General features: G+C 36.2%; 1 protein-coding gene and 1 long non-coding RNA gene across 2 annotated transcripts in view; both read left to right on the top strand.

Moving 5' to 3' along the window:
- The first annotated feature begins 1,676 nt into the window (after window positions 1-1,676).
- On the top strand, window positions 1,677-24,853 carry LOC309857917. The gene is made up of 3 exons (XR_014307961.1): window positions 1,677-1,747; window positions 23,685-23,745; window positions 24,772-24,853. It is a non-coding gene; the product is annotated as an uncharacterized lncRNA (long non-coding RNA).
- A 116-nt stretch (window positions 24,854-24,969) lies between these two features.
- LOC309857915 (phosphatidylinositol 3,4,5-trisphosphate 3-phosphatase TPTE2-like) overlaps window positions 24,970-26,990 on the top strand; it is a 28,633-nt gene continuing 26,612 nt past the window's right edge. Inside the window, exon 1 of the mRNA XM_082750633.1 lies at window positions 24,970-25,045. Coding sequence (XP_082606759.1) covers window positions 24,994-25,045 — 52 coding nt within the window. The 5' untranslated portion in view covers window positions 24,970-24,993. The remainder of the gene's footprint in view (window positions 25,046-26,990) is intronic.

Genomic DNA, 26,990 nt, shown 5'->3' with positions numbered 1-26,990 from the left:
ACAAGAACCATTTTGACAGAAGAAAGTTTTGATGTGAAAATGATGGGGAAATACTCATCTTAAATCACAAAAGTTCAATCCGCAAATTCTAAGTCTATCATATAACTATTTTTCTCCCCCAGAGTTTCTCAACCTCTGCACTACGGGTACTTTGGACCAGAGTTCTTTTGTTATAAGGGCTGTCCTGTGCATTGGTGTTTAGTAGCATTCCTGGCTTCTACCCACTACCTACAAGTAGCATGCCCTCATACAGTGTGACAACCAAAAATATCCCCAGACATGGCCAAGTATCCTATAGGGGGGTGGTTAGGAGACTTGGTTAGGGGGTGTGTGTGCAAAATCACCCCTGGTTAAGAAATACAGCTCTAGGCTTGATCCATATTGACAAAATCCTATTTCTAAAGCAAAAATGAATCTCTTTACTGTTAGATTGACTATTTTCTTTCGACCTCTACGACTTGTCATTCTTGTAAGAGTTTTTCATCTGGCTCATCAAAAGAGACATCTTGAACAGCTGGCCAGAAGGATGGTAAGCAAACAAAATATGTTTATGATTCAGAATATGTTTGCTTCAGGAAATACTGACAAGAGTTTTAGATAACTATATAATAATCTTTATTTTTATGATGATTTTTCATCTCATAAGTTAATGATTGTTTTCAACTCTCAGGTTTCAGGAAACAAACGGTGGTTCAGGAAGGATGGATTTGACCTAGACCTCACTTATATTACCGGTTTGTAAAGTTTAACTGTTGATTTACTTGTATTAACATCAAATATTTCTGGTGTGTGAGTAAATATGTTCATCTTGTTCTTGCTTTGTCTGAGCCATGTTCTTTCAAAGCATTCTTTATTCATGAAGACATGAGCCACTATGGTGGCACAACATATTTGTAGTTTATCCCTGACAATGGAAAACCTGCATTGTCCTCTCAAATCAGGGCTGCTTGGTTACCTTCCAGGAAATTGAATGGATTTCCAGTTAGCTCCGTTTGTTTGGTTTGGAATTTGAGTTCTAGTATTTTTCTGGGGTACAAGGATTTCAGAAAGACCTGTTCCATTCCAGAAACTGTGGAGAATAAGAGATCTCAGTTTTCTGAGTCAGGAACTCTGGAAGGCACCCTGAGAGTTCCCACCATTGCTGGAACCCAGATTTCTCATTTTTTTTTTTTTTTGTTATCTACTTAGGAAATAAATTCTCACCACTGGTCAACACAAATCTGTCCCATATGGTGGGAACCAGCTGAGTCTTAAGAACACTGTGTGAGGGGGCGCCTGGGTGGCTCAGTGGGTTAAGCCGCTGCCTTCGGCTCAGGTCATGATCTCAGGGTCCTGGGATCGAGTCCCACATCGGGCTCTCTGCTCAGCAGGGAGCCTGCTTCCTCCTCTCTCTCTCTCTCTCTCTGCCTGCCTCTCTGCCTACTTGTGATCTTTCTCTGTCAAATAAAAAAAAAAAATTTAAATAAAAAAATAAAAAGAACACTGTGTGAGTTTAACGGTCATTATAGCAGATAATTTAATATGTTTTCTTGATTATACTGAGAAGTAGCTTTTTTCTCCATCATTCTTAATCCAGAAAGTTCTTTTTTATGTAAAAGGAGTCCAATTGTATATAAGTTAAGTTCTCATATATTGTTTCACTTTATAATGACATTCATAGTAGTGACTATTTTGGCTTACAGAGCGTATCATTGGCATGTCATTCCCATCTTCAGGAAAGGAGTCTTTCTATAGGAATCCCATTGAGGTAAGTGTATTTAACAAGTGCTCATAATTCTCAGTAAACATAGACTGTGGAGTCATAAGTTTAATATTGGCCCAGAGATGGCAGTGTTCCAAAAATTTACTCTTTCCGGTAAAGAATTATAATGGACTGAGAACAATTAGTTTTTGCTGTGTAATGGACCACCCAAAAAATTAGGGGCTTATAACACCAACCATTTACTTCGTTTATGATAATGTGGCTTTTGAATTTAGGTTGGGCTTGACTGGGTGGTTCTGCTGATCAGGGACAAATTTGACTAATCACAGCCAGGCTGATGCATACATCTGCAGGTAGCTACTTGGCATCTGAGGATTGGCTATTCTAAAATGGTGTGGTTGGAGAAGTACCTGGGTGGCACAGTTACTTAAGGATCCAACTCTTGATTTTGGTTCAAGTCATGATCTTAGGGTCATGAGATTGAGCCCAGTGTTGGGCTCCACACGCTCAGCACAAATTCTGCTTGAGGTTATTTTCCCTCTTCCTTTGCCCCTCTCCCTGCTCACTCACACTCATGTACTTTAAATAAATAAGTAAAATCTTAAAAACAAACAAACCAATAAATAAATAAATAAATGGGATGGTTGGATGTCTCCATGTGATGTCTCATGCTCCAACAGACTAGTTCAGGCTTGTTCATGTGGTAGCAGTGGCAAAGGTCCCACAAACAGCAAGCAAAAGAATACAGAGGCCTTGACAGCCCAGGTTCAAACTAGTATAATGTGGCTTCTATGTCATTCTGTGGTACAAAGAAAATTTACAATTCAGTCCAGACTCAAGGAGTAGAACAGACTGCATCTCTTGATGGCAGGAATTGCAATAAATTATGGTCATTTTTATAGTCTTATCATAAGAGAAAAGGATGAGAATTCTTTAAATAAAATAAATGTTCTTAGGTTTTAAGTTATAGTGGAAGCATACTGCCTTAGATTCTGTGGATTAAGTTATTTCACCCTTCCATGAAGATGACAACAAAGACGAGGAAGCCACTGCCCCTTTTAAGCCCAAAGCCAAGTCAAAGGCTTAGAAGATCAAGAAAGTGCTGCTTTCTTGAAAGTCATCCACGGTCATCAAAAACAATCGGCAGATCACCTACATTCTGATGTTGTATATCTGAAGGCAGCCCAAATATCCTCAAAAGAACACCCCCAGAAGGTGGGGTTATGGACATTGGGGAGGGTATGTGTTATGGTGAGAGCTGTGAAGTGTGTAAACCTGGCGATTCACAGACCTGTACCCCTGGGTATAAAAATATATGTTTATAAAAAATAAAAAATTATATTAAAAAAAATATATAAAATAAAAAATTTTAAAAAAAAGAACACCCCCCCCCCAAGGAGAAACAAACTTGACCACTGTGCCATCATCAATTTCCCCTGATTATGGAGTCAGCCATGAAGAAAATAGAAAACAATAACACACTTGTGTTCACTGTGGAGTCAAAGCCAACAAGCACGAGATCAAACAGGCTGTGAAGAAGCTCTAGGACATTGATGTGGCCAAGGTCAACACCCTTATCAAGCCTGATAGAAGAAGGCATGTATTTCATGGGCTCCTGACTGTGATACTTTGGATGTTGCCGACAAAATTGAGATCATCTAAACTGAGTCTAGCTGGCTAAATCTAATTTCTTTTACCATAACTAATAAATTATTAATTCAAACATAAAATGATGTTTAATATGAAATTCCAGTTAAAAGCCATCATTTAAGAAGTTTGCATATGCTATATATTAGTATAATTTATATTATTATATCAATATGATATAATTATGTATATGTCTGCATATAAGTCTACACATAAACATGCATATATTATTATGCTTTTGTTGGGGCATAACAAATACTATAAATTGCTCTAATCTTAAGTGGCTCTTGATGAAATTATATATAGGTTATATATGCATTTAACCAACATCCCTATCAATATATGGAACATTTCTTGCTCTTTCTTAGTCAATATCCCAACACACTGGAGGTAATTATTAGTAAAAGTAAAAATTAAAATTAGTAAAAAGTAAAAATTAGTTCTACTTTTTCTTGAATTTCACATAAGTGGAATCATATAATACATCTTTTTTTTTTTTAAAGATTTTATTTATTTATCAGAGAGAGAGATGGGGAGAGAGCGAGCACAGGCAGACAGAATGGCAGGCAGAGGCAGAGGGAGAAGCAGGCTCCCTGCTGAGCAAGGAGCCCGATGTGGGACTCGATCCCAGGACGCTGGGATCATGACCTGAGCCGAAGGCAGCTGCTTAACCAACTGAGCCACTCAGGCGTCCCTATAATACATCTTTTTTGACTGACATTTTAATTCCCCAAATCTGAGATTCCTTCAATATTGTTGTACAGTTCTTACAACATTTACATATTTTTTTTAAATTTTTTATTTTTTATAAACATATATTTTTATCCCCAGGGGTACAGGTCTGTATCTGTTCTTATCAGTTTAACAACATTTACATATTTATTACTTGTGATAACTTTAGTATTTACTGCTATCTAAAATTCTATATTAAAAGCCCTAGTATTTAGGGGTACCTGGATGGTTCTGTTGGTTAAGCAGCTGCTATCAGCTCAGGTCAAGATCTTGGAGTCCTGGGATCAAGCACTGTGTTGTGCTCCATGTTCAGTAGGGAGCCTTCTTCTCCCTCTGCTCATGCTTACATGCTCTCCCTCTCTCTCTGTCTCTCTCAAATAGGTAAATAAAATATTTATTATTATTTTTTAAAAAGCCCTGTTTACAAACAAGCTTTCTATTTACATACAGGGATCATACAATTATACACCACTTCATGAAGACAGTGAAGGTGTTACATTCTATAACATCTACTTTACAGAAATTTTTAAAAAATCAAAAGATACAGCTGAAGAAACAGGTATAAATTTGGGGGCTAGTAATTTTTATAGGGAAGTTGTACAAGTCACATGACTTTTAAATATGTGAATTAAAAATCATGCATTTGGGGTAGTCATTATGCTTTGTGTTGAAATAAAAAAAGAACACTGGCTGTTAAAGAATCATGTTAAAAAATATTTAATGCACTTCAAAATGTTGTACAAATTATTGTGGTTTATATGCACCCCTAAACCTTTAGTCATCTAGTTCAAGTATATCACTAAAGTGATACATTAATTCTTCCAGTACAATGGCATATTTCATTCTATTGACCATTGCATACTCTAGAATATTTTAGAAAAAAATGTGTAATATTCACAAATATTCTGAAAAACAAGCAGTGCAGTGAACCTGCCTAGTGCTTCTGAGATGGTCTCATGTCAGCTTAATAAGTATTCATTCTATAAAATAATAAGCTAATGTTTGAATAATTGCCAAGACAAAAAATATTTTCTCAAAAATCATGAAGTCTTTTTATCAAGCACCACAAAAGGAGATAGAAGAATTTTAGTTTGAACAGATCTCTTGGACTGTGCTTAACCTGGAACTTTAGCTTAGTTTCCAAGATTTCAGAAGGACCAGATCTTGAATTACAGACAGACTCCAATCAAAAAGTTTTGGCTGTTGGGCTTTTTCCATGATTTGGCTGTTGACCATTGACTGATGATGGATAAAGAAGGTGTGTGCTATAGATATATAATGGAATATTACTCAGCCATCAAAAATGATGAAATCTTGCCATTTACAACAATGTGGATGAAACCAGAGTGTATTATGCTAAATGAAATGTTAGAGAAAGACAAATATATGATTTCAATTTTGTGTGGAATTTAAGAAACAAAGCATGAACAGAGAGGAAAGGGAGGAAAAATAAGATTAAAAAAAACAGGGGTGCCTGGGTGGCTCAGTGGGTTAAGCCTCTGCTTTCAGCTCAGGTCATGATCTCAGGGTACTGGGATCAAGTCCTGTGTTGGACTCTCTGCTTGTCAGGGAGCCTGTTTCCTCTTCTCTCTCTCTGCCTACTTGTGATCTCGCTCTGTCAAATAAATAAATAAAATCTTTTAAAAAATGGGGAGGTAAACTATGAGAGACTCTGTGGTTCAAAGAACAAACTCAGGGTTGCTGGAGGGGATGTGGAGTAGGGGATGGGTTAAATGGGTGATGGGCATTAAAGAAGGCACTTGTGGGGATAAGCATGGGGTGTTAAATATAAGTAATAGGAGTGCCTGGGTGGCTCAGTGGGTTAAAGTCTCTGCCTTCAACTTGGGTCATGATCCCAGGGTCCTGGGATCGAGCCCTGCATCAGGCTCTCTGCTCAGCAGGGAGCCTGCTTCCTCCTCCCTCTCTGCCTGTTTCTCTGCCTACTTGTGATCTCTGTCTGTCAAATAAATAAAATCTGGGCGCCTGGGTGACTCAGTGGGTTAAGCCGCTGCCTTCGGCTCAGGTCATGATCTCAGGGTCCTGGAATCGAGTTCCACATCGGGCTATCTGCTCAGCAGGGAGCCTGTTTCCTCCTCTCTCTCTCTCTGCCTGCCTCTCTGCCTACTTGTGATCTCTCTCTGTCAAATAAATAAATAAAATCTTAAAAAAAAATAAAATCTTAAATTAAATAAATAAATAAAAGTGATGAATCACTGAATTCTACTCCTGAAACCAGTACTACACTATATGTTAACTAACTTGAATTTAAATAAAAAATAAAAATAAAAAATGCTCGACTTTACAACAGTGTGAAAGTGATAAGCATTCAGTAGACCTCACACTTTGAAATTTGAAGTTTGATCTTTTCCCAGGCTAATGATCTGCTGTGCAATTATTTTCATCAGCTGCAGTTCCCAGCAGCTATGTGATCATGAGCGTGTACAGTTGATACCCTGACAACAATTGTGTGTCTGTATAGCCATGTTTGTTTTTTCTACTCAGTGCAGTATTCAATATATTACATGAGACATTCAACACTTTACTACAAAATAGACTTCCGATCAGATGATTTTGTCCAACTATAGGATAATGTGTTTTTGAGCACAATTAAGGTGTAGACTAGGCTGCTTTGTTTTGTTGACAGTTTCCTTTGCTGTGCAGGAGACTTTTATCTTGATGAGTCCCAAAAGTTCATTTTTGCTTTTGTTTCCCTTGACTTTGGAGATGTGTCTTGAAAGAAGTTGCTATGGATGATGTCGAAGAGGGTTACACTGCCTGTATTCTTCTCTAGGATTTTGATGGATCCCTGCCCATGTTGAAGTCTTTCATCCATTTAGAGTTTATCTTTGTGTATGGTATAAGACAATGGTTAAGTTTCATTCTTCTGTACATAGCTGTCCAAGTTTCCCAGCACCATTTATTGAAGAGACTGTCTTTTTTTCCACGGATATTTTTTCCTGCTTTGTTGAAGATTAGTTGACCATAGAGTTGAGGGTCCATATCTGGGCTCTCTACTCTGTTCTGTTGTTCTATGTGTCTGTTTTTGTGCCAGTCCCATGCTGTGTTGGTGATCACAGCTTTGTAATAAAGCTTGAAATCAGGCTATGTGATGCCCCTAGCTTCATTTTTCTTTTTCAACATTTCCTTGGTGGTTCGAGATCTTCTCTGGTTCCATACAAATTTTAGGATTGTTTGTCCCAGTACTTTGAAAAATACCTTTGGCATTTTGGCATTGGAGGTATAGATTGTTCTGGGCAGCCTAGGTATTTTAACAATGTTTATTCTTCCAATCCATGAGCATGGAATGTTTTTCCATCTTTTGTGTCTTCTTCAATTTCTTTCATGAGTGTTCTGTAGTTCCTTGAGTACAGATCCTTTACCTCTTTGGTTAGGTTTATTCGCAGGTATCATATGGTTGTTGGTGCTATAGTAAATGGAATTGATTCTCTTATTTCCCTTTCTATATTTTCATTGTTAGTGTAGAAGAAAGCAACGGATTTCTGCACATTGATTTTGTATCCTTCCATATTACTGAATTTCTGTATGAATTCTAGTAATTTTGGAGTAGAGACTTTTGGGTTTTTCATGTCATCTATGAAGAGAGAGAGTTTGACGTCAGAAGATATTTGTAAATGACATTATAGATAAAGGACTGGTATCCAAGATGTATGAAGAACTTCTTAACCTCAACCCCCAAAAAACCAATTAAGTCAAAAAATGGGCAGAAGACATGAACAGATGCTTCTCCAAAGAAGACATACGAATGTCTAACAGACACATGAAAAAAAGTTCAATATCATTAGCCATCAAGGAAATTCAACTTAAAACCACATTGAGATACCTCCTTACACCAGATAGAATGGCAAAAATTGACAAGGCAGGAAACAACAACAGAGAAAGGGGAACCCTCTAACACTGTTGGTCGGAATGTAAGTTGGTACAGCCACATTGGAAAACAGTATGGAGGTTCCTTTATTAAAAATAGAGCTACCCTATGACCCAGCAGTTGTACTACTGGGCATTTACTCCAAAAATACTGATGTAGTGAAAAGAATGGGTACATGCACCCCAGTGTTCATAGCAGCAATGTCCACAATAGCCAACCTATAAGGAGCTGAGATGCCCTTCAACAGATGAGTGGATAAAGAAGATGTGGCTCAAATATACAATGTAAAATTACTCGGCCATCAAAAAGGATGAATACCCATCATTTGCATCAACATGGTTGAAACTGGAGGGGATTACACTAAGTGAAATAAGTCAAGCAGAGAAAGACAATTATCATATGGTTTCACTTATATATGGAACATAAGGAATAGTGTGGAGGACATTAGGAGAAGGAAGGGAAAAATGAAGTGGGGGAAATCAGAGGGGGAGATGAACCATGAGAGTCTAGACTCCAGGAAACAAACTGAGGGTTTCAGAGGGGAGGGCGGGTGGGGGAATGGCTTAGACTGGTGATGGGTATTAAGGAGGGAATGTATTGCACCGAGCACTGCGTTATACACAAACAATGAACCACAGAACACTACATCAAAAAATAATGATGTACTGTATGGTGACTAACATAACATAAAAAAGAAAAGGTAGGCTAGGCTAAGTTATGATGTTGGGTAGGTTTCGTGTATTAAATGTATTTTTTACTTTTAATATCTTCAATCAAAAAGGGTTTATTGGGAACTAACCCCATCACAAGTCAAGGAATATATGTAGTCAGAAAGAAACTGCCTTGAGAGAGATGAACTCAGTGATTATCAATTGAAAAAAAAGTATCGATTTTATTCATCTCTTAGACAAACAGAAAAATAAAACATTTTTCCCCATGGAATAACATGTATATAATGATATAAATGTATATTATACATAATTTTATAATTTATAATGATATAAATGTATATTATACATAAATATACAGTGTACAATAATATATTATATATTAACTAATAGTCATAAATATATAATTTGATATTACTATAATAGGATAATATATTTCCCTCTTAGAGTAGTACATGTTTAAATATGTATCATATATTATGTAGTATGTAATTTATATGTAATTTACAATTACATGTAAATTATATGTAGTATATTCTATTTATAAATACATATTGCATATATATTTATGTATATACTCATCTCCTAAAAACACAAAAATAACATTTTCCCCTTAGGATAATATACGTGTATTTATATGTAATATATGTTAAACTACACAATATAGGATATATAATTATGTATATAAAATATGGAGTTATATACAATACATTTAGTATAAGTTATATAAATATACATTTCGTTTATGGACATATATAAATTAATCTTTTATAGAAGCAGGAAAACAAAACCTAGAAAAATAGATGTATATTTAGATATAGTTATATTTAACTATATTTTTATATTTATATATAAAAATTAAACATATATATATATTAACATGTTCCTATAATCAAATTTAATATACACAGTATATATTTTATATAAGTACATATTTTTAGTTTATACATTATGTGATTATATTATAAATTCTATAAATTTATAAACTAGATAATTTATAATATATCATTGAGTTGTATACTATACATAATAGTTTTTATATAATCATATAACATGTTATATATTTTACATAAAACATATTATATTGAATGGTATATTATGTATATTATATATTACATGGCATATACTATATTACATATAAACACATATTATTCTAAGGGGATAAATTTTATATTTTCCTGTAAGAGATCAATATAGGTAATATGTATTTATAAGTAGTATGGAACTAACACAAAGACATATAATTCATATGGTAAAATGTTGAAACTGACCAAAATATGAAAACTGCTAAAGCTGTCAGAAAAAGACAAGACAAAAAGCTTTTGTGTATATCTATAAACTAAAGGTGACACTCTCCAAAGGTTTAAAAATTGTTATTGCTACTTCCATTTAAAAATTTTTTATAGGGGTATCTGGGTGACTCAGTTGGTTAAGTGTCTTACTCTTGGTTTTGGCCCAGGTCATGATCTCAGGGTCCTGGGACTGAACCCTGGGTCAAACTCTGGGCTCATGGAGGAGCTGGCTTGAGGGTTCTTTCCATCTCCCTCTGCCCCTTCCACCACTCATGCATGTGCACACTCTTGCACTCTCTCCCTGTCTCAGATAAAAGCTTTTCTAAAAATAAAATAAAAAATTTAATTCTAAATAAAAAAAAAAAACTATATACAAACCAAAATTTAACCGGAGGCCCCAGCCCCCTCCAAAAAAAAAAAAAAAAAATCAGTACTAAGCAAGACCCAGAACAGTTCATAATTTACAGTTCTGCATGAACAACTCTCTTAGGACTTATCCAATAACGTACTCTATTTTACAATCTGCTTATCTTGTAAAACTAATTTTGCCGACTTTATTTCATTAAAATTTCATACAGTGTAAAAGTAGAACTGTACGTAAATAATCCATCTAGAACTTCTGTAACATCGTCATTTTTTTCTGTAGATGATTCTGAGATTGTCTCATTTTACTGGTATTGGACCTTACTCATTCTTTTGACTCCTGGCAGTTAGAACTACTGCTTCCAAGGCCTGTATTTTCACTGCCTTCAGGAAATAAATCTTTCTCAGCTTGAAACAGATGAGGTTCATCCATTTGATTATTTTTCCTCAGAAGTTTCATCTCTTCATTCATAGTTAAATTTTCCCAGTCTTTCACCATTGAGTATGATCTTTATTTCCTTTATCTGTTTGATCTTCTTTTTCTAGCTCCTTTAGATATAAGGTTAGATTGTGTATCTGAGACTTCTACTTGAGGTGGGCCTGTATTGCTCTAAACTTCCCTCTTAGAATAGCTTTTGGTGCACCCCAAAGATTTTGAACCATTGTGTTTCATTTTCACTTGATTTCCTCTTTGTCTTTTGTCTTTTGTCTTTGTTTTTGTCCCTTTGTCTTTTCCTTTTTATCTTTTGATTTACTCTTTAATTTCTTGATTGACCTGTTCATTGTTTAGTAGCATGTTATTTAATCTCCATGTATTGGTGATCTTTCCAGATTTCTTCTTGTTGTTGATTCTTAGTTTCATAGCTGTAGTCAGAAAAGATGCCTGCTATGACTTGGATCTTTGTGAATTTGTTGAGACGTGTTTTGTGGTCTAATTTGTTCTCTGTTCTGGACAACATTCCATGTGTCCAGAATGTATATTCTGCTGCTTCAGGATGGAATGTTCTAAATGTATCTGTTAATTCAATATGGTCCCATGTGTTATTCAAAGCCATTGTTTCCTTGATGATTTTCTGTTTGGATGACCAGTCTATTGATGTAAGTGAGGTGTTAAAGTCCTCTACTACTATTGTATTACTCTCAGTTACTTCTTTTATGTTTGTTATTACACGCTTTATGTATTTAGGTACGTAAATATTTACAATTGTTATATCTTCCTGTTGTATTGTATGATTTATGATTATATAGTGTTCTCTTTGTCTCTTGTTACAGTCTGTTTTAAACTCTATTTTGTTTGGCATAAGAATTGCTATCCCGGCTTTCTTTTCACATCCATTTGCATGCATTCTCCATCTCTTCACTTTCAATGTGCATGTGTCTTTAGGTTTGCAATGAGGCAGCATATAGCTGGGTCTTGGTTATTTTTTCCCATTCCATCTCTCTATGTCTTTTGATTGGAGCATTTAGTCCATTTACATTCAAAGCAATTATCGATGGATATGTATTTGTCATTGTTACTTGTTTCATAGTTGTTTTGGTAGTTCTCTCTTTCTTTCCTGCAGAAGATGTAACATCTTCTGCATATAATAGACCATATTGAGTCAATGGTCACTTAAGTTTGAATTCATTCTTTACTCCTTTCCTCTCCACAATTTAGGTATGTGGTGTCATACTTTACTTTTACTTTCTAAGTATGCTCACTGTTTTTTATAGTTATACTTACTTTAACTGCTTTTGTGCTTCCCACTTTTCTTACTCCTGCTGATTTTTGAAATTCCATGTTTTAAGCCCCATTGGTTGTAAGAACTCACAAAATTAGGCCCTTCTGGTTTTCAAAGCCAAATGTAATGGGGATTCATCTTCCCTACATGGGGTCCCTGATGTGGAGGTTTGTTTTTCACCCCTCACCATGCCTGCAGCACCCCTCCCTCTTGCAGACAGTTGTATGGTTCTCTTTAGCTCCAGACCATGTCTCTGTCCTTACTACCCTCTTTCAGTGGCCCCTTCTCTACATTTAGCTGTGGAGTTTGTTCTGTCAGTCTCCGTGTCATTTTTTGGGTTATTTACACTGATGCATTTATTTAGTTTTATCTGTGTGAGGCGATGAGCTGAAAGTCTTCCTATTCTACCATCTTCCCCAGGAGTCTTTGATATTATTTTAAATGGTATTTTAAAGTTTTGTTTTCTTATTGGCTGCTGTAATATCTATCTATCTATAAATCTATATCTATATATCTATAATTCTATATATATCTATATAGATATAGATATCCAGTACACTTCATAAATTCATACATTCAGCAGACACACAAGAAGATACTCAACATCATCCATGACCAAGGAAAATGCAAATCAAAACCACAATAATACCTCACACCTCTCAGAATGGCTAAAATCAACAACACAAGAAACAACAGGTGTTCGTGAAGATGTTGCAAAAAGGAACCCTGTGCACTGCTGGTGGGAATGCAAACTGGTTGCAACCACTGTTGAAAAGAGTGTGGAAGTTTCTCCAAAACAAAAATTAGACATATTCTGTGATCCAGGTATTTACCCAAAGAAAACAAAAGACACTAATTCAAAATGATACATCTAGGTTCATCCATGTTGTTGCAAACGGCAGGATCTCATCTTTTTTATGGCTCAATAATGTTCTTTGTGTATATATACCACCTCTTCTTTAGCCATCCATTTTGATGGACACTTGGGTTGTTTCCATATCTTGGCTTTTGTAAATATTGATGCAGTAATGGTGTACCATAGAGGTACAGATACCTTTGTGAATGAGTATTTCTGTTTTCTTTAGGTAACCCAATAGTGAAATTACTGGATCATATGGTAATTCTATTTTTATTTTTTTTCAAGAACCTCTGTACTGTTTTCCACAGTGGGTGTACCAGTTTGCATTCCTACCACCAGTGCACAAGGGTTTCTTTTTCTCCATACCCTCACCAACACTTATTTCTTATCTTTGATTTTAGCCATTCTGACAGGTATAAAGTGATAGCTGATTGTGATTTTGATTTGCATTTCCTTTTCCTCTTTTCATGTCTGTGTTTGCCATCTCTATATCTTATTTGAAAAAAATGTCAATTCAGAGGAAAAAGTCTATTTAGGTTTTCTGCCCATTCTTAATTGAATCATATTTTGGGGGGTGTTGACTTGTATAAGTCCTTTATATTTTGAGTATTAACTCCTTATCAGATATATCATTTGCAAATATCTTCTTCCATTCAGAAGGTGGATTTTTAGTTGTGTTGGTGGTTTCCTTCACCATACAAAAACTTATCTGGAATAGTCCTAATAGTTTATATTTACTTTTGTTTCCGTTGACTGAGGACACATATCTAGAAAGATGTTGCAATGGCTGATGTCAAACAGTTTTCTGCCTATATTTTCTTCAAGACGTTTTATAGTTTCACCTCTCACATTTAGGTCTTTAATCCAGTGTATTTATTTTTGTAGCAAAAAGGAACAAAATGATCATTCTTTTGCATTCTTTTAGCTGTCCAGTTTTCTCACCACCACTTATTAAGAGACTATCTTTTCCCCTAGTGTACATACAGTCTTGTCTCCTTTGTCCTAGATTAATTTTCCCTATTAGTGTCGGCTTATTTCTGGGCTCTCTAATCTGTTCAGTATGTCCATTTTTGTACCAGTACCATACCATTTTGATTACTATAGCTTTATAATATATCTCATAATCTGGTTTGTCTTCAAATTCTTTCATCAGCATTTTATAGTTTTCAGAGCACAGATCTTCCACCTCTTTTGTTAAGTTTATTTCTAGGTTATTTTATTCTTTTTGGTGCAATTGTAAATCAAATTGTTTTCTCTTTCTGCTACTTCATTATTAATGTACAAAAAAAAAACAATTTCTGTGCATTAATTTTGTGTCCTGAAACTTTACTGAATTCATGTATTCTAATTGTTTTTTTATTAGGGTTTTAGGTTTTTCTCTGTATAATATCATGTAATCTGCAAATAGTGACAGTAACTTCTTCCTTACCTAATTGGATGCTTTTTTTTTTTTTTTCTTGTCTGATTGCTGTGGTTAGAGCTTCCGGGGGTATGCTGAATAAAAGTGGTTAAGAGTGGGCATCCTTGTCTTGTTTCTGATCTTAGAGGGAAAACTCTCAATTTTTCACCATTGAGTATGACATCAGCTGTGAGTTTGTCATATATGACCTTCACTGTGTTGAGGTATGTTCTTTCTAAACCCATTTTTTGGAGAGTTTTATCATAAATGGATGTTGAATTTTGTCACATGCTTTTCTGCATCTGTTGAGATGATTGCATGATTTTTATACTTCATTTTGTTGACTCGGGGGATTGATTTGCAAATATTGAGCCTTTCTTATGAACCTGGAATAAATCCCACTTGATCATGGTGAATGTTCCTTTTAATATATTGTTAAATATGATTTGCTAATATTTTCTTGAGAATTTTTGCTTCTGTGTTCTTCAGTGATAATGTTTTATAGTTTTTTTTTTTTTTTTGTAGTGTGTTTGTCTGTTTTGGTATCAGGGTAATGCTGGCCTCATTAGGCTGTACTTCAAAGCTATACTTTCTTTGCTATTGTTTTGGAATAGATTGAAGACAATAGGTATTAACTCTTTTTTAAATATTTGGTAAATTCACCTATGATCTGTCTGATCCTGGAATTTGTTGGGAGTTTTTTGATTAGGAATTCAATTCTGTCAGCAATAATTTGGTTTTCAAATTTGTATGTCTTCCTGATTCAGTTTAGGATGACTGTATGTTTCAAGCAGTTCATCTATTTTTTTCTAGGTTATCTGATTTTTTGACATATATTTTTTTTCTGGTACACTCTTATACTCTTTCGTTCCTCTATGGTGTTCTTTGTTAACTTTTCTGTCTCTGGTTTCATTCAGTTCCTTTTGTTTTCTTCTCCTTATCAGTCTGCTAAAGATTTATTGAATTTTTTATGTTTTGAAAGAATTGGTTCTTTATTTCATTGGTCTTTTCTTTTTTCTTTTTTTTTTTTAAAAGATTTTATTTATTTGACAGAGAGAAATCACAAATAGATGGAGAGGCAGGCAGAGAGAGAGAGAGAGAGGGAAGCAGGCTCCCCACGGAGCAGAGAGCCCGACGCGGGACTCAATCCCAGGACCCCGAGATCATGACCTGAGCCGAAGGCAGCGGCTTAACCCACTGAGCCACCCAGGCGCCCCTCATTGGTCTTTTCTATTCTTAAAGACTCTATTTCATTCATTTATGCTCGATTTTTATTAAATCTTTCCATCTACTAATTTTGGACTTTACTTTTTTTTCTAGTTTTTTTAGGTTTTTAGGTGGAGGTTTTTCTTCTATCTTTGGGTTGGCTGGTATCTCTATAAATATCCCTTTTAGGACTGTTTTCTCTGGGTCTCAAAGATTTAGACTATAGTGTTTTTATTTTCATTTGTCTCCATATATTTTTTAATTTGCTCTTCATTTTCTTTCTTGACTCATTTGTTGCTTGGTAGCATGTTGTTTAATTTCCACCTGTTTGGTTTTCCAATTTTTTTTCTGTAATTGGTTTCTATTTCACCCCATTGTGATTAGAAAATATACACGATATGATTCAATCTTTTTAAATGTATTGAGACTTGTTCTTTGGCCTACCGTGTGATATATCCTGGAAAACATTCTGTGTGCATATAAAAAGAATTTGTATTCTGTTGTTTTTGTGTGTCAAAACAACAGAATATTTATCTGTTAGTTCCATCTGACCTACTGTATTGTTTAAAGACACACTTTCCTTATTGATATTCTGCCTGTATGATATATCTATTTAAAAAGTGCTGTGTTGGGGCGCCTGGGTGGCTCAGTGGGTTAAAGCCTCTGCCTTCGACTCGGGTCACGGTCCCAGGGTCCTGGGATCCAGCCCTGCGTCGGGCTCTCTGCTCAGCAGGGAGCCTGCTTCCTCCTCTCTCTCTGCCTGCCTCTCTGCCTAGTTGTGATCTCTGTCTGTCAAATAAATAAATAAATAAATCTAAAAAAAAAGTGTTGTGTTAAATTCCCCTACTATTATTGTATTACTCTTTCTCCCTTTATGGGTATTAATATTTACTTTAAATATTTAGGTGTGCCATTGTTGGGTACATAGATATTTATAATTGTTGTATCATCTTGTTCAATTGATTCTTTATCATTATGCAATGCCCTACTTACTCTCTTGTAAGTCTTAAAGTTCTGCTTTTTGTGATATAAATATTGTCACCTTGGGGTTTTTTTCCACTCCCTTTTGCATGAAATATCTTTTCCATCCGTTCACTTTCAGCCTGAGTGTGTCCTTATATCTGAAATGAGTGTCTTGTAGGCAATGTGTAGTTGTGTTTTGTTTTTTGTCCACTAGGCCACCTTATGCCTTTTGATTGGAGTGTTGAGGGCACTTATATTTAAGTAATTATTTTCAGTGTGTACTTACTGTCATTTTGATTATTTTCTGGTTGTTTTTGTGGTTCTTCTCTGTTAATTCTTGTTCTCTTTACTTAAGATTATAAATTTCTGTAGTGTTATACTTGACTTTCCTTCTCTTTTTTGTGTATCTTTTATAAGTTTTGTGTTGGTGTTTACCATGAGGTTTATATGCGACATTCTATGTATACATCATTCTATATTAAGTTGATGGTCATTTAAGTTCAAGCACATTATAAAAAACTTTTTAAATCCTTCCTCCGGTTTTGTGTTTATGTTGTCATATTTTACATCTTTTTATAATTTTCTTAATTCTAATTAAGGCCTTTTCTCTTCCACTTTAAAAGGTTCCTTTAACATTTCTTTTAAGCCTGGTTGGGTGGTGATGAACTCCTTTAGCTTTTGCTTGTCTAGGGAACTCCATCTCTCTCTCTCAATTCTAAATAAAAACCTTGCTGGGTAGTTTACTTGGTTGCAGGTTTTTTCCTTTCAGCACTTTGAATATGTCATGACTATCTCCTCTGGGCTGCAAAGTTCCTGCTGAAAATTCACCTGATAGCCTTATGGGGTTTCCCTTTTTGTAACTTTTTGCTTCGCTCTGACTGCCTTTAAAATTCTCTTTATCATTAACATTTGACATTTTAATTATTCTGTGCTATGGTGTGGCCCTCATTGGGTTCATCTTGCTTGGAATTCTATGGTTCCTGAACCCGGATCTTACTTCCTTCCCCAGGTTAGGGGCGTTTTCAGCTATTATTTCTTCAAATATATTTTCTACTCCTTTCTCTTCTCCTTCTGGGGCCCCAATAATGCAAATTCTTACTTATTTGATGTTGTCCAAGAGATCCCTTAACCTATGCTAATTTTTAAAAATTCTTTTTTTGTTTTTGCTATTCAGCTATCTTCTAGATCACTTATGTGTTCTGCATTTGCTAACTTATTGTTGATGCCATCTAGTAGTTTTTCATTTCAGTTATTACATTCTTCAACTCTGATTTGTTCTTTTTGTTTTCTATCTCTTTGTGGAAGTTATCCCTGAGTATTTCACTTTTTTCTCTAGACCAGTGAGCACCTTTATGATCATAACTTTAAACTTTTTATCAGGCAAATTGATTAGCTCTGTTTTGTTTTGTTCTATTATTTGAAGCATATTCCTTTGCCTCCCAATTTTTCTTGATTTTTTGTATTTGCTACTATGATTAGAAAAGCTTCTTATCCAAAACTTGAAGGAATGGTCTTGTGTATGGTTGTCCCTTGTGTACACTTGTGTTCCTAGTAACTTTGAGGGGCTGGCTAGAATTGTGGCTTGTGTGATCTGTGGGTACTGGGGCACTCCATGGGAAGGCTGCCCTGGTGGGATGGCCATAACTGAAGTGTGTCTGAGTCAGGTCATTCCTGGAGCTGTCTACATAGAGAGAGCACCCTGGTAGCACAGCTGAAGGTGAAGTGGCTATAAGCAGAGGGTCCTAGGGCTCTACACACTGAGAGGACCCTTACAAATTGGTTGAAGTGGGTGAAAGCTATGTGTCCCAAGGCTCTCCATGCAGATACAGCTGAGGTGGAGCACAAGCTTAGGGAGGTCCTGGTGCACCCTGCACAAGTGGCACCCCAGCAGGACAGCTGTTGAAGTAGGTGTCAGTGAGGGTGCCTCAGGCTCTCCACACACAACTACTCCCTGGCAGAACTATTGAAGCTGAGGTGGGTGTAGGCCAGAGTGTCTCAAGGTGCTTACTGCAAAGGGCTCCTTGGCAAGTTAGCTGGAGCCAATGCAACTGTGAACCAGGTGGTCCCAGCACATTCTCTGCAGTAAGTGCCCTAGCAAGCTATCTGAAGCCAATGCAGTGGGGGCCTACAATGTTTCAGGGTGCTTTGCATGCATATGACTTTGATACAATGGCTGGAGGTGTAGTGGGTGCCTAGCAGGAGTGTCCCAGTGTGTGTCATACTAGGGCCATTTTGATAGAATGGCTGGGGCTCATGTGGGCTAGGGGCCCAGGGCTCACTGGGGCTCTATACCAGCTTGGATGTGTAAACTGTGCTTCTATCTACACTATCTAGGTAGAAGGGGAGCATGAACTGTGACACTCAACAACCTGTCCAATCTCGATGGATTTCTAGGAGCTTCCCTAGCATTTGGTGGAGTTCTAGGGCTACATTTTTTTTTTTAAATCCTAGTTGCCCTTTTCAACCATGGCTTATTTTCTTGCCCTAAGGCAGATGAATCTCTAACTGAACCCTCAGTATTGTCCCTCCCCTCTATGGTTCACAGTGTCAGAGGTGGGGCTTCCCTTCATTGCTTTGCCTCCCTCTCTCTTGCAGTTCTCTATGTAGCTTCTTTATCTTATGTAATGCAGAATCTGTTCAGTTATCCTTCAGTTCTTCAGGAGGAACTATTCTATTAATATTTGTAGATTTGGTGTGGCCATGGAGAAGGTGAAGTCAGGGTCTTCCTACATCACCACTGTGGAATGGAATCTCAGTTTTCCTTATCAGCTGCTCTATAATGACCTTACCTCGCTGCTCTCTAATGACCATATGGCCATCCCACCATATACCTGGGGTATGTGGGGTAACTCCTATCTGTTCCATATGTTTTCATCCTTTATTAGGCTAGCCTGGGTATGTTCTTATGTAACGGCAAAAAGGCAAGAGCCAGAGTGGTATCTTAAAAAGGTTTTTGAAGTTACTTGCTTTATGTCATTCCGTTGACCAAATAAATTCATATGATATAGTCCAATAGGGGAGGATTAAGTATTTGAATCTTTCATGAAATCACTTAAGGCAGGGAAGCTTTTCTATACATGCAAAAAATTAAAAACAATAACTAGTCCATAGTCATAGTCTTGGGACTTGGGCAGTCAAAATCAATTTACAAATGTTCAAAAAGGTCTTAAGGAGAGTGTGAACCACATCTTATCTAGGTTATGTTATTTGTAAGTAAGACATGATTCTACTACTCCCTTGACCAATTTTGAAAAATTTTCCAAACTGCTATTTAATGTGGAAACTACTTTATTCATTCCATAGTGGGAATAGTTTGAAGTAATTTGACCAGAACCATTGGATGGATTATGGCACTTTAGGGTAGCCATCTTCAAATTGCCAGAATCCATCTCTAGGGATAGAGCATCCTTTGACAATATTACTTTTCAGTAGGTTGGGCTGAGAGCTGTGAGGTAATTACAACTTGTTTAAATGGATTCATTTTTCTTTGTAGATTTAGTGGTGATAAATATAAATTTAGCAACACTTAATAGTGGCTAGGGTATTAAAAAGCCACAAACTTCATTAAGTATGTAAAGTCAAAGCAAAGACATTACTCTTGGCTTCTAGAGTTTTCTCTAGACCATTGAGATTTTTTTTTTTCAGTTCTTAACACTTATCTCCTTGGGTTATTGACAAAGTTCTAATAAACCATGATCTTTTTACCATTTTTAATAGACATAATAGAAGAGGTGATAAATCATCAGTTTTCATAAAACTCATGAATCATGAACCACCCCCCAAATCATATCTACTGTCCATATGAATATTTACCTTCCTCTTTTGCTGAGTGTAGGCTTATGTCTGAGCTATTAGTTCAGGTACCTGGGCTGACTGAGAATGAGGCAGTGGAGCTATGCTGGTGCTTACACGTTCAATGATAACAACGTGTAATGGACAGAGCATGTCTTTGTTGTTTTTAGGATGAAAGCCATCTACAAACTAACAAGTTGGACTAGAGGGTGTGAGATTCAGATATCGGCATGATTAATTTCTGAGAGAATGCAAAATGGTCATGTCGTTCCCCTTCACTCTTAAGAGGGAATAAATGTGCAGGATTAGACTTTGAACAATGGATAGTAATATGTAGAGCAATGGACAGTAACATGTAGAGCAAACAGTAAGATTTCATATGCAGTAAATTTGCTAATATAAATGTCAAGTGTTTCTGAGAAGTAGCAAGATTGGACATAGGTGGGAATAAGGAAGCAAGCACTATGGTGGAAGTGTCAAGTGTGGCCAGTGCTGCCATGGCATGCAGGCAAAGAGGTTGCACTTTCATCTCCAGATCATGGAATGTGCTAAGATAGACAGTAGCTTCCATTGTAAACTCTTCTGGTTAGTTAATATTTTGTAAACACAGAGAAAGGGTTGGCCTATTTAGGACAAAGTTGGAGGTTATTGCAAAAAGGGTTTCAAAGAGTAGACAGCATTTTTCACTTTCCCAAGAGTTTCTGGAATTGTAAACTTAAGGCTATTGAGAAAAAGAAGATCTACATTACCTACATTGCTAAAAATCTTCTTAGTTATCTTTTAGTTTTTGACCTTGGTACAATTATATATTCTTCATTCTGGTTGAGGACAAAAACTATACATCTAGTCCCCCAAAATGTGGTTTCTTGGCAGAGTTGAACTGTCTTTTTAGATGCTTTTTGTCTCTGTTGAGCTAGTTAGTTTAAGAGGTATTTATAGTCTTCAGGAAACTATTTAGATCAGAAAACATAGCAGCAAGTTATCTTTGTATTGAGTCAAGGATGGACTCTTGGAGAAAATTCAGAACTTGAGATCATTTTTTAAAAACGTATAGAGAAATATGAGGTGATTTTTTAAAAATCCCTAAAACTTAGCCATCCAAGTATTTTTTTAAAGATTTTTATTTATGTATTTGACAGAGAGAGAGAGATATCACAAGTAGGCAGAAAGGCAGGCAGAGGGGGAGGGAGATGCAGGTTCCCTGCTGAGCAGGGAGCCTGATGCGGGGCTCAATCCCAGGACCCTGAAATCATGACCTGAGCTGAAGGCAGAGGCTTAACCCACTGAGCCACCCAGACGCCCCCCAGGTTTTTCATTTTCTTTTTTTTTTTTATTAAAAAAGCAAATGCTGAATGTCCGTAAGTGTGATATACTAAGGAAGACTGCACAGAAATTAAATACTGTGAAATGTTTGCTTATTGAGAGAATGAAGGGCAAAACGGTATTCTAATGGTTGTGTGGTATTTCATTAGTGTTATAATCATGCTTGAATGTTGGATAGTTAGGTGTCATTAACATTAATAATGCGGCTGGTGGTGTGTATTATGGAGGGCATGTAGTGCATGGAGCACTGGGTGTGGTGCATAAACAATGAATTCTGGAACACGGAAAAGAAATTTAAAAAAAAATATTAATAATGCAGCATCAGAGGCACAAAGGTTTAAAGGCATAAAGCCTTTTCTCATAGGTTCCTAGGAATTAAATACCCTGGTAATGGAGTATGAGTATTTTGGGGATTCTCAATATATATTACCAAATCCAAGGGATTATGTTAGCAATAAATCAAAATCTTTATTTTCATGCCATCTTTGCGAACATTGGATTTTCCCATTTGAAAAGGAAAGGGCTAATTTCATGGGTGAAAATGGGATTTTATTGTTGTTTAGACTTCTCTGTTGGTGAGGTGAACACTTATCTATATAGTTTGTTATGCAGTTAAATTTTCTCTTTAATGAATTTATTTATGTCCTAGGCCCATATATCTATAAGTTGAGGGAGTATTATTTAAATTGTTTTGGGTTACTAGTTTATACTAGTATAACTAGTTTATAGTTAATATTAGACATAGTTCCCATTCACTCCATTTTACTGAAAATGAATCTTGTTTATTGCACTGTGGCATTTTTTAATGGAAATCTCCAATTTTTAAAGTCGAACCTAAATCTGTTGATCTTCCATTGATTCAATATTTTGTTTTTCTTGATCTAAAGAATTGATTAATATGCACTTGAACTTCCTAGAGATATTTGTGGGTTTTTAAAAATCTCTGATTCTTTACTCCATCTGGATTTCATTTTAGTGTAAAGGATCTCATGAAATCTTGATGCATATGAGTCTATTCCCCCATTCCAGCATTTTACAGACTCAGAGTATTTATCTTTTTTATTTACTATTTCCTACTGACAATTTAACCACTTGATCATTTTGATGTTTTTTCTTTTTCTCAATATGAAGCTAGTAAACATTGGTCAGGGTAGTATACTCATCAATTTTTAAGCCTTTTTACAGTCATTTTGTTGTACAGAGACACATGGTCTGTGTGTGTTTCAAATGGATAAATTTGGTAGAAATACTGTATTTGTATGTGATAGTAACTGTACTTTAGGTCACTATTTCTTATTTGAAAAGTTATGCATATATGCATATTTGTGTGTGTGCGTGTATGTGTGTATATATATGCACATACACGCATATGTATTCATTTTAGAAAGTATGCAAAGGTGATCCAAAGTCTCCATATTGCCACCACTGAATTAAAATTTAATATAATGTTTTTTTTTATCATGCATGTATAGACACACAATCATACCACACATTTTTGCATTATTTATTCATTTAAATAGTGCATAGGTTGATGGTAATATCCAGATCATGATCTAAAAAAACTATCTATTTGGGCACCTGGGTAGCTCAGTTAGTTTAGCCCGTGATTCTTGGTTCTGGCTCAGGTCATGATCTCAGGGTTGTGAGATGGAGGCCCACATCAGGCTCCATGCTAAGTGGGGAGTCTGCTAAAGATTCTCTCTCCCCCCCTTCCTATTACTCATGTTCTCTCTCTCTCTTTTTTCTAAAATAAATCAATCTTTTTAAAAATTTTAAAAAAATAACCTATCTATTCAAAAATAGATCTAGATAAGAATCATATATTACTACGAAATCATAATTTTCACCTACTTATGTAAGGCTAGCTAAATGTCTCTGGTAGCTTTAAGCAATGTGTATTTGTAGTAGACTTTATTCAGGTAGTCATGCACAACATTGTGGACTATTTGAAAACCATCAGTGGATAAGCTAGGACTTGGAATGTAGGTACTCTATTCCCTAAATCTCCCCTAAAAGGTGCTAAGTGAAGGACAAGTAAATAAAAGGTAATGACCATTCTGGCTTACTCCTAAGGAATAGCTTATATTGATGCCATATGGATTTATGTATGATATGTGTCTATTTTTTCTAGGAAGTTGTGCGGTTCTTAGATACCAAACATCGAGAACACTATCAAATCTACAATCTATGCAGTATGTACATGGCCAGATATTTTGCTACTATTGATATGAAACAGATCACTACATATAAGATGATTCAGTCTTCACATTTCATTTAATCATACGTATTTGGTGGGTGATGGGAAGTGAGTTTAAAAATCTCCATCTTGCATTGGTTCTGTTTTGTAGGGGAAAAAATATCTCAATAGTATAAATGCCCTGTCGGGGAGACAGGAAGCTTAAGTTGAGGCAGAGCCATTTTGGGTAGAATCTGCTCTAGTAGTGTTAGGTTTAGGGAAATACTTCTGTTTTCCCTGCTGGCTTGTGTTTTGAAGACAGACAATTCAAAAAATACATTTCCTAATTCACTAGGAGTGGGGTGTGAGGAGAGCAAAACCCAAATATGAAAAAAATCCAAATAGTCAATAAACAAGGGAAAATATGCTCAAAAACAAAACCTGTAGAAAAGAGATTATATCCCCACTTAGTATTCGGTCTTGTTTTTTCCTCTTCCTGTATATTAAGCAGACATTTTCAGGAGGCAAGCATTCTGGTTGGCCACATTTACTTCTGCTCTGTGGTAATATGTGGTAATATGATGAGTAACCTACTATAAAATTAAAAGTAAGGCCTGTTAAGTCCAAATAAGTTGGGTTACTCAAGATGGACAAACCACTGCTATCTCTGTTTTTCAGACCCTTAATATTCTTAAAAGCAACAAGAGCCAGTAAGAAAGCTCCTTTTAATACTGGTTAAGGGGGATGCCTGGGTGGCTCAGTTGGTTAAGCATCTGCCTTTTGCTCAGGTCATGATCCCAGAGTCCTGGGATCGAGTCCCAAATCTGGCTCCCTGCTCAATGAGGAGCCTGTTTCTCTCTCTCCCTCTGCTACTCCCCCTGCTTGTGCGCTCTCTCTCTCTCTGACAAATAAATAAATAAAACCTTTAAAAAAAAGTTAAGGTGGATAAGGCATTTATAATAAAAAGTAGAACTTCTTCATAACTTGATCATTTACTGTGTTTATTAGGCATATGTATCTGCCTATGTATTATTTATTTTAGGTGAAAGAGCTTATAATCCTAAGTACTTCCATGACAGGGTCCAGCGAATCAAGATTGATGATCACAATGTCCCCAGTCTAAGGTAAATTTCATGCCAAGATGGTTGTCAAAAGAAAGCTAAATATATTGGACTTGATTTTTTGTATGAATTTTAATTCAACTAAAAATTTTACATTTGAAATCAGTGAGATGGTGTCATTCGCCAAGGAAGTGGATGAGTGGATGTCTCAAGATGACAAAAACATCGTAGTGATTCACTGTAAGGGAGGCAAAGGTAAAAATATTTTTTAATTTTTCTTTTTCTAAATAAATATTAATACATTAAAGTACAAGAAGAAGGTACATACTGTTATTAGTATTAATAGTTGTTAAAATTTTGGAAGGGGGGTCGCCTAGGTGGCGCAATGGTTAAGCACTGACTCCTGGTTTCAGCTAAGGTCCTGATCTCAGGGTGGGGAGATCCAGTCCTTCACCAGGCTTTGCACTCAGCACAGAGTCTGCTTAAGTTTCTCTCTTCCCCTGCCCTTTTGCTCCCCACCCTGCTCTCTCTCTTTCTCTCAAATCTCTCAAATAAATGAATACATTTTTTTAAAAAATAGTGAACATTTTTTGATGTTTGCTTCAAAACTAAAGGAAGAGAAGGAAAGGAAGTGGGGGGTGAAAGGTGACTACTAAAGGGAAGAAAATAAGAATAACAAAACTATGAAAGATTGAGCATATTTTTTCTTATTTATTGACAACTTGAGTTTCTTCATTTTTGATTTGCAAAAATATGTATGAAAGTAAAAATGTTTAATTTTAAAATCTGTCAGAGCACATTTAAAAAAAATTTTAAGAAATATATAATGTGTTTTTATCCCTGGGGGTACAGGTCTGTGACTCACCAGGTTTACACATTTCACAGCACTCACCATAGCACATACCCTCCCCAATGTCCATAACCCCACCACCCTATCCCATTCCCACTTCCCTCAGAAACCCTCAGTCTGTTTTTTGAGATTGAGTCTTTTAAGGTTTGTCTCCTTCCCGATCCCCTCTTCTTTCATTTTTTCTTTTCCTATCCCCCCAAACTCCCCATGTTGCATCTCCACTTCCTCATATCAGGGAGATCATATGAGACTTGTCTTTCTTCGACTGACTCACTTCGCTAAGCATAATACCCTCTAGCTCCATCCATGTCATCACAAATAGCAAGATTTAATTTCTTTTGATGGCTGCATAGTATTCCATTGTATATATATATACCACATCTTCTTTATCCATTCATCTGTTGGTAGACATCTAGGTTCTTTCCATAGTTTGGCTATTGTGGACATTGCTGCCATAAACATTCGGGTGCACGTGCCCCTTTGGAGCACCACGTATGTATCTTTAGGATACATACCCAGCAGTGCAATCGCTGGGTCATAGGGTAGCTCTATTTTCATTTTTTTGAGGAACCTCCACACTGTTTTACAGAGTGGCTGCACCAGCTTGCATTCCCACCAGCAGTGTAGGAGGGTTCCTCTTTCTCCACATCCTCGCCAGCATCTGTCATTTTCTGACTTGTTAATTTTAGCCATTCTGACCGGTGTGAGGTGGTATCTCATTGTGGTTTTGATTTGTATTTCCCTGATGCCGAGAGATGTGGAGCATTTTTTCATGTGTCTGTTGGCCATCTGGATGTCATCTTTGCAGAAATGTCTGTTCATGTCCTCTGCCCATTTATTGATTGGAGTATTTGTTCTTTGGGTGTTAGGTTTTCTAAGCGCTTTATAGATTGTGGATACCAGCCCTTTATCTGATATGTCATTTGCAAATATCTTCTCCCATTCTGTCGCTTGTCTTTTGGTTTGGTTAACTGTTTCCTTTGCTGTGCAAAAGCTTTTGATCTTGATGAAATCCCAGTAGTTCATTTTTACCTTTGCTTCCCTTGCCTTTGGCAAAGTTCCTAGGAAGAAGTTGCTCTGGCTGAGGTCAAAGAGGTTGCTGCCTGTGTTCTCCTCAAGGATTTGGATGGATTCCTTTCTCACATGGAGGTCCTTCATCCATTTTGAGTTTATTTTCATGTGCGGTGTAAGGAAGAGGTCCAATTTCATTTTTCTGCATGTGGCTGTCCAATTTTCCCAGCACCATTTGTTGAAGAGGCTGTCTTTTATCCACTGGACATTCTTTCCTGCTTTGTCGGAGATTAGTTGACCATAGAGTTGAGGGTCTATTTCTGGGCTCTCTATTCTGTT

Source organism: Mustela nivalis (genome assembly GCF_964662115.1).
Source record: "Mustela nivalis genome assembly, contig: HAP1_SCAFFOLD_1528, whole genome shotgun sequence".
NCBI lineage: Eukaryota > Metazoa > Chordata > Mammalia > Carnivora > Mustelidae > Mustela > Mustela nivalis.
Note: the sequence above shows the minus strand (reverse complement) of the source record. Positions and strands in the feature narration are given on the sequence as shown.